We start from the raw sequence: 9,069 nt of genomic DNA on the forward strand, positions 1-9,069 counted from the left end.
AGTGGGAACAAAATATACTGAAGGGCTGAAAACGTGTGCGAGGCTGAAGCCAGGGAGGCCAGATGCGAAGATATGTTTATTTTGAAAACATTTGACTTACTGTAAAAACCAGCTGTATGGCAACCGCCATGTTTTTGGTACCAACATCTCAAACGTCAAAAGTATTTGTTTTCTTCAAAACAGCGATTCGCGTTGACGGCATTGAGCTTCGTTTACTAGTATAAAGGAGCGTCAAAGAATAGCTCATTTTCAGTCGGAATGAATGTTTTCAAAATTAAAATTATGAATGAAATTCAGCTTTTCCATATCAAATTAGTATTCTATTCAAATTAAAAACATTTTTGTTTGCAGGTGAGGAAAAAGTCTCATACGAAAATTGTTTATGAATACAACTTTATATTATCATAAGAAAATTAGTAACAATGTTGGTATTGTATGGCCATATGATTGAATGAAAGTCAGAAATACGTGTTTCAAGTAATTGAATAACATGATGTGAAAATTTTCATTCAATTTTTAAAATTTAAAAACCGGCTTCGTGTCTTCTAATCTGATAGAGATTGCACTAATGAGTTTGGGACCCAAATTAAGGCCCTAATTTGAAGTCGCCACCAGACGTCGACACTATTTTTCTGTCATCGAAAATTACCAATTTACCACCATCTGACATATCGTGATGTCGATGATGAACTTTTACAGCAGAGAGATAGTGAGATAGGCGGTGACGGTAGGTAGAGTAAGATAGCGATAATCGTGTCATACACCTGGTGAAAACATCCCAAAGTCTGTGAAAACTTCCGTATGATGAAACTTTGTGCCTCGATCGAAAAGCCAATAATCAAGCCTTTTTCTCAAAATTTACCAAGTGCTATTTTCATCTGGGATTTTTTTACTTTTATATACTTAATTATTTATCGCGTATTTATTTCCATAGAAAAATGGAACTTCATTTATCCTGATTTTTTAATGAATTCGAATGAACTCAATGAATGAAATAATGGTTGTAATTTTTGTAAGTCGTGTGCTTTAGTTGTTTTATGATTCCAGCGTTCTGAATAATAACGGGAAGTTAAATTGAATTGAAATTAAGTTAAGGAATATTTCAATAATACTGAAATTTCAGTTCCTGCTAAAATTTCGGTTAGGATTTTTAACGTTGGCATTAATCGTTCGTTCATTTTTATTGATTTGAGTGACGAATTTACGTTAGATGTACAACAAGGTGGTACAGCGAGTGAAATAATGTTTGGTTTTTTTGGTATGAAATTCGTTTATTTTTTTTAAGAAAATCAGAATTTTTCTTCAAATTTCCCGGTTTTAAGTTTTTTAAGCGGTTTTAAGTCTACGCTGAAAAGGTTAGAAAATCATCATTTTACTTTTTTTTATTCATTCATAACATATAAAGAACGGCTTGAGATAGGTGTTGTAATTTACTTTTTTACTAGGTAAACGATGGGTGGCACATGTTGCACTTCAAATACTGCAGATTCTTTTCGCATCGGGCGGACGGAATCTTATAAATCAATTATATCAACAAACTCAATATGATATCGATTGCATCGTCATTATTAGCAGTATAAACTTCTGATAAATGTCCGGGAGTTAGTACTCATAACCTATATTTTTTTTTATTAATTTTTTTATTTGTTTGATCATTTGCATCTTTTAAATTGCTACATAGCATACGACTTGTTACTACTGACTTAACATAAAAAAAAATAATAACAATAATACAATTCTCGCGTAACTTTTGAAAAGGTCCAATGTAACATTTTCGCCAACTCGAGAAAAACGTAGTTGAAGACCCGAACACTATTTCGCGAATTGTCTTAAAAGCTATCAATTTTGATCACTGTTTTCACCACTAGCTGTCAAGAATAACTCCGTAAAACCAATCGTAACTATTGTTCCGTGATTTGAGATTAAGGTCAAGCCTCGGAGCGAAAAATGTTACATTGGACGTTTTGACTGCCCGCGTTTGCACATTGGACATATTACGTTGCACTATAAAAATTTGAAACTAACTAATAAACAACAATCCAAATATCAGCATTTCGTTCTAAAGACTGATTATTATTGTTATCACTCGTTGAATTGCACTGAAATCGATAACAACACTTGTAAGAAACAAATTCCAAAACGACCGAAGTACGACTGCGAGTTGTTTTGACTGCTTTGTTACTTCGGACGTTTCGGCCGTCGGAGGAAAGTGGCGTCCGAAGTAACAGCCGGGTGCTTAAAATTCGATTCTGTACATTGGATATTTTTTGTATCGGCGACAAAAAGATGAAGAAGATAGATACGTGAACGATTGTTTTTGTAATACATTCAATGATTGAAAACTAATAGCGTGCATCCATTAACTCGATTTGTTTACATTTGTTACATAGGACCTTTTCAAAAGTTACGCGAGAATTCAATTATTAAGTAAATAACAAAAATTTAAACTAAAACAATTATTAAAATTAATTCAGGTATTCTTTGCATTGCTTCTTGAATGTTGTAAATTATTTTTGATTTCTCATATGATTGGGAAGAGAGTTCCAAAGACAAACACCTCTTACAAATAATGTTTTCCCATATAATGCAGTGGTGTGTGTCGGTAAAACATATTTATTTAGTCTGTCACTTCTGAAAGACGTCAATTTCTCATACAAATATGTAGGGCATTTTGTAGTGATTATTTTATGAATCAAAAGACAAGAACGAGCTTTGATAAAGATGTGGAATGAGTGACCCAGAAGTTCGCTTTGAAGACGAAACGAACACAAGTATTAAGTGCTACTCTTAGCCTGTCCAAAGTTTGCACATTAACCGAAAGCAAAAGAAAGTCACACGATATGAAGTATGTTAAAATGAAACTTTTAAAAAGTCTAAGCTTAGTATCATTGTTCAAGCAATAACCCTTTAACTTGAAGCATCGCAAAGTAGCGTAAATCTTACCACATTGGGACAAAACAAATTTATCCCATTGGAAATCGCTCTGAATTGTGAATCCTAGACTAGTGGCATTATCGACAAAACGTATTGTGTCGATACCAATTTTCAAAATCGGAGGTTCATTATCACTACCACGTTTAATGAACAAAGCTTGTGATTTTTGTGCATTGAGTTTCAAGGAATTAGCGTCTGCCCAAGATTTTATACAATCTAAATCACCGTTCACTAGTCTACAAATAGTCTCGTTGTTCATACCATTACAATTCATATATAGTTGAACATCATCTGCGAAAATGTGTATCGAACAAAACTTCAAGATTGACGGAAGATCATTAATATAGAGACTAAAAAGAATTGGACCTAGAACCGACCCCTGAGGCACACCTGAAGTAACTGGTAGGAAATTTGAGAGAATTCCATTTGACCAGACTGCTTGCTTACGATCACGTAAGTAGGATTCAATAAGTTTAACGGCATCAGTATTGAAATCAAAAAGCAATTTGAGCTTATTGCACAGCTGATTATGAGAAATCGTATCGAAAGTCGTATAAGAAAGTATCGTATAAGAAAGTATCATAAATTTTTAGCATAGCCGTTTTGGTACTATGACCCGCACGATAACCAGACTGAAAAGATGTTATTAACCTATGTTCATGCAAATAAGAGCACATTTGAGTTCTTAGAATTCTTTCGAAGCTTTTCGATATCGCGCATAATATACTTATAGGTCGTAAGTTGTCCAATGAATCTATGTTGTTTTTCTTTTTCAAAGGTATTATTTTGGAGCATTACCATGCTTGGGGATATTTGGAGTGGATAATGATATTGTTGAACATGTATGTTAATGGATCAAGTAAAACAGGAAGGGTTAATTTTACAAATTTTATAGGAAGGTTGTCTAGACCCACAGCCTTTGACGAAACTTCATAAATAGAATTTATAACATCGTAATCCTGAATACATCGGAAGCGGAAACTATCGTCCAAACCAGAATCAGGCATTTGATGAAATGAATTAGTAATTTCATTAGAAAATTTTTGTGAAAGTTACCATTGATTTCATTGACATCGAAATTTATATCGTTTTGCATTGATCGGCTAGAAAATCCTAATGCCCGAAACTTTTTCCAAAACTCATTAGGTGACAAGCTAGCAGATAGTTGATACATTATCAAACTTGAAAATTTCAAAGATTATCTATGACAATGGTCAAATCGCGTGTTGAAACCATTACAAATATACAAAAAATCTAAAATCTTTCTTTCTAACTTTTTTTCATTTTCCAACGACATTTAACCGTTTTTTAATAGCAGTTATTTTAATAATTTTGATAGAAGTTATTAAAAATAATCACGACCAAATCTCGTTTTCAAGTGCTTAGAAATACAAACATCATCAGTTTTGTGGTTCTGAGCTCTAATGTAGGTGTCGCATGAGCTGATGTAAATTGGTTCACATAACACAACTTATACAGTATCTTGAAACTTTTAAATAAGAATTTGTGTTCATTATTAAGAGTCGATTTTTAGACCTCGTTGACCCTCAAAATCAGTTTTTGTTTATTTTTTTACACTTTGAGAATCCCTGATCTACGTCATCGGAGATGTCGATCAGTGTGTCCTTTTAGGCCGGTGGAATCGGGCCATTTCTCTTTAAATATGATGTCAATCAGAACGCAGAAGCTTTGAACCGCAATGATGGCCGCTAAATGGCCAGGATCGACGATTTCTTTGAACCACAATTGACTGTCGTAAAAATGGGGGAACTATGATTTCAACGAGTCAGTGCAACTCCGTGCGTGTCTCGAATATAAAGTAAATTAATCGTGAAGAAGGTAATAATTGCATGGTTTATCAATTGCATTGGAAAAATGTTATGTTTTTGATATTATTGTTCGATATTATTATGACATGTGAAAACATTTTGCGTGCCTAGTGAGGATTTTAAATGAAACTGGCATTTCTGATTCGAAATTCGTTGTCATAACATATGCCCTTCAGAAAGAAACTGGTTCATTTCCAACAGTTCCTATCACTACCGGCGGCTTCTTCTCGTTCGGTAGCCATTTTCGTAAAAGCGTTTTGCACTTTCAATCCGTTGAGGTTCGTGTGTGCTAGTAAGTTTCTATCAGTGCCGGTGAAAATCAGTATTTATCGACCGATCATCGCATTTTCTTCAACGAAAAAGGTTCCATTCTGTGTGGGAAACAACTGGTATGTTTTGTTGTTTAAAATTTATTTGGTGACTTCATATTGAAGCCAAAAATTGCAATTATTCGAACGGTCGCCAGTTTCGCTCGGTTATAAAACTGGGGCTCGCGCTCCGCCATATTGTTTTTACATTTTCTTGAGCATCGGTGTTTACGGTAGTTGCTAGCGCGAAAACTAAGTACTCATACAAATGATTTATTCTCTGATGTATCCGGGGCCTCATAAATAGCTGCTTGATTTGTTTTTTTTTAGAGTATAGTATCTTAGAGTGTCGAAGACGTTTCATCTGTGCATAAGTATATAACCGGATCGAGAAAGAATGATGGACAACGATAACAACGACCAAAACAATCGGGATCGCTCCCGGCGCAGTGACCGAGGTCGCAATAATAGTCGTTTCAGCAACGATCGTGACCGCAGCCGTGATCGGGATCGCGATCGCAGCGATTGTCGCCGTATTTACGTCTCGAATGTGCCCTACGAGTATCGATGGCAAGACTTGAAGGATTTGTTCCGTAAAGAGGTCGGTGATGTGTCCTTCGTTGAGCTGTTTCACGATGAATCGAACAAACCGAGAGGCTGCGGCATTGTAGAGTTCGAGAAGGCGGAACATGTTCAGATGGCGCTGGATAAGATGAACCGGTTCGACATCAACGGGCGACAGTTGGTTATCAAGGAAGATTATGGTAACGAGAGAGACAAGTATGGTCGAGTGGTACCCAAGTCGTTTCGTGGTGAACGCGACGGGGACAACCGACGTCGAGATCGGGATGACGATAGAATGTACGTGTTGGTTTTATATTCATTAGTTTGTAAATTGGTTGGTCCCCTCTATAGCGAAGGCACGTTTAGAATTTTGGCTTGAACACAAACTATTAAAAAAGATGTTTAAGATTTCCCTAAAGAAATGACAAATTTATCCAACAGATTCAATATTTTGAATCATTCGAGTACACGAGTCCTGCTAAATTACTGGTTAGTAAAAACAGAGATTAAATGTTGTACGAAGCTGTGTGATTGACTGTTTGTAACTCAAGCCAAAGTCCTGAATTGCGGATCCACTTTCAAATTTTCCTGTTCAGTTATGATTGGTAGCATTCTGATGCTGTTACATTACGTTTTCCGTTCGGTGGTTTGGAACCAGTTCTTCATGCATTTGCCGCTGAAGTATGTAGCTGTTTGTGAACGTGAATCCATTTTACCTACTTTTGCTTATATTGTATGTATGTTCCATTAGCTCGGGACGTGACGATGGCGGTGGCTTCAATCCGGACTTCAATACTTACGGTCTAAGCATCAAATTTTTGGAAGGTCTTGGTATTCAGGGTCCCCTGCATACCCGTATCTTCATTGCCAATGTGAGTATGGTTTCCAGTTTTTTTTCGGTAGCTGTTTTGTTGGCTCAAGCGATTTGATATACTCGAGAGATTCGTTGCATCCGGTTGGGGATTTATCGTAGTCAGCTGATACGATTATTATTCAATTCAGCTGTGCGATTATTATTCAATTGTCCAGTTTTGTTTTTAAATGTTTATAAATGACAAAAGCAAAAACATTCTACGAAGCTACGTTTGAAATGGGATCTAGTTCAAGACGATGTTACGTTTGCTTGAGAGTAATTATCGGAATCTCAATTTGTCTAAGGTTCCGTTCAGGTTCCACAGTCTGTGTTTAATTCCCTCAATTGCGATTTATTTTTCACTGCGTGTCACCCACTTAAATTTGCTTGAGATTCTTCCCACGACACGGATAAGTTGTCCCGTTTGATTGAACCTTTGTTATCCTACACACTTGGGTGCAGTATGCGAAACGTAATGAATCTTACAAAACAGTTTGCCTGTTCGTATATCAATCCATGATCCATGCTTTCATCATCAGTGACTGTGAGGAAATTTCTTTTTTCTCTTTCTTTTTTTATTCGCTTGTAACTCCGTTCCGTCAACAGCTTGATTACAAGGTCGATGCCAAAAAGCTGAAACAGGTTTTCAAATTGGCCGGAAAAGTGCAGAATGTGGATTTGTCCGTCGATAAAGATGGCAACAGTCGTGGTTTTGCCGTTATTGAATATGATCATCCGGTCGAAGCGGTTCAAGCCATCTCCATGTTCGACAGGCAAATGTTGTTCGATCGTCGTATGACCGTCCGCCTTGACCGTGTGCCGGAGAAGGGTGAACTGAATCGCCTTCCGGAGGGCTTGAAGGGTATCGGCATCGGTCTTGGTCCGAACGGTGAACCCTTGAAAGATGTCGCACGCAATCTTCCTTCGCTACAGCAAAACAATCAGATTCAGAACAACCCCATCCAGAATTCGGCCCCCACTCCGGTTCAGCCTCCACTTGGTGGTAATCTGTTGAGTGCTGCTAGTAGTAATCTGTCAGGATTAAACAGTAATCTTGCTGCTCAGTTGAGCAACGTTGTTGGTTTATCAACTCTGACCGGTAACCTTCAGAGTTCACTTTTGAGTAATGCCGCAGCTGGTCTTTCCAATTTGACTGGATTGGGTAATCTGGGTGGCGGAGGAGGAGGTTCCGGCCTTGGTGGACTCGGTGGTTCAGGAGGTTCTGGACTGGCAGGTCTTGGTTCACTTGGTGGTGGCGGAGGTGGTGGTAACGATGGTGGTCTTGGCGGAGGTCTCGGCAGTGGTCTTGGCGGCGGCAATTTCAATCAGAACTATTCTTCCGGTGGCTTCGGGAACAACGGCGGTGGCAATCGTGGCAATGATTATGACATGGGATCTTCCAACGTTCGCAACTATAGTACTGCACCAAATGATGACTATGGTCGAAACTATGGAAACATTAATAATGGCAATCGCAAGATTTCGGACACAATCATTATTCGCAACGTAAGTAACCCATTTTGCTGATATTCGTTTACAATCATAGTAAATCTTCCTTTCATCTGCAGATGCCATCTGCATGGACCTGGCAAACCCTTCGTGACAAATTCCGTGACGTTGGAGAGGTCAAGTTTGCGGAAATTAGAGGACAAGACACAGGCGTCGTTCGCTTCGCTAAGGAGCGAGACGCAGAGGTTGCCATAAGTAAGTTTGCTAGCAAAATCATTCCCGAGTACCATGTCACTAACATTTGCTTTAATGCTCCTTTTGCAGAAATAATGGACGGTTCCCGCTTCGAAGGTCGCACTGTCGACGTCAACTTCTTTTAAAGTACTTCACGCTCTCCATATTCGCATTCACCTTCTAAGGGGACATTTATCTTGAGCTACATTAGCTGTCAGCAATCCTCGGTGTACCCTGAATTGAGTTGAAGACATTGTGCAAATAGGGACATCTTGTATCTAGAAACTCTTAAGTTAGCCGGGATGTTGTCCTAGAAGCATGAAATTCAAATTGTGTGTCACCTGGGCTTACATTTACGGTCTCAAATCCGCTAGTAGGTTGCTAGAAATTTTACTGCTGATACGTTTTGAACTCTGTTCCTTTAGGTTTTTAGTTGAACTCTCTCTTGCTCAGCGTTGATTTTCTGTCGTTCGCTTTCCAAATCATTGCGAACATTGCTTAGGTTTCCCGTGCGAATTAATTTTGTTTTTCATTCAGTTAGGACGCATTACAATTTTTATATTCGACAGCTGCGATTTTAAGAAAGTGAAAGTAGATATTTATATAGGACATAATCATGAGACAATTTCCGGTACAATGCGAGGGCTTCAAGGTAGAAACAATCTCGGCTTTGCAAGCGGATAGGCAGGCGTTCGACGGCCCTCGTTTTCCCCTTAGTAAGTATTCCTGCGTTGACTCTGGCACTGAATTAAATAAGTTATAGAATACTATTGTATCCCAGCTAAACTGTGTTTCAACTATATCGCGGGGTAGCAATTATGTACAATTCCAAATGCGTGTATACATGTGAACATGAGTATACATGACCAATAAAGATTTAGAAATGTAATAAATAAAA

General features: G+C 37.8%; 1 protein-coding gene across 1 annotated transcript; it reads left to right on the forward strand.

Annotated features, from left to right (window-relative positions):
- The first annotated feature begins 4,992 nt into the window (after positions 1–4,992).
- LOC129773914 (heterogeneous nuclear ribonucleoprotein M) lies at positions 4,993–9,069 on the forward strand. Its single transcript, XM_055777579.1, has 6 exons — positions 4,993–5,152; positions 5,402–5,932; positions 6,387–6,507; positions 7,095–7,994; positions 8,057–8,192; positions 8,262–9,069. The coding sequence occupies exons 2-6, from the start codon at positions 5,469–5,471 to the stop codon at positions 8,315–8,317; spliced, it is 1,677 nt and encodes a 558-aa protein (XP_055633554.1). The 5' UTR covers positions 4,993–5,152; positions 5,402–5,468; the 3' UTR covers positions 8,318–9,069.

This window comes from Toxorhynchites rutilus, chromosome 3 (assembly GCF_029784135.1).
Source record: "Toxorhynchites rutilus septentrionalis strain SRP chromosome 3, ASM2978413v1, whole genome shotgun sequence".
NCBI classification, from domain to species: domain Eukaryota; kingdom Metazoa; phylum Arthropoda; class Insecta; order Diptera; family Culicidae; genus Toxorhynchites; species Toxorhynchites rutilus.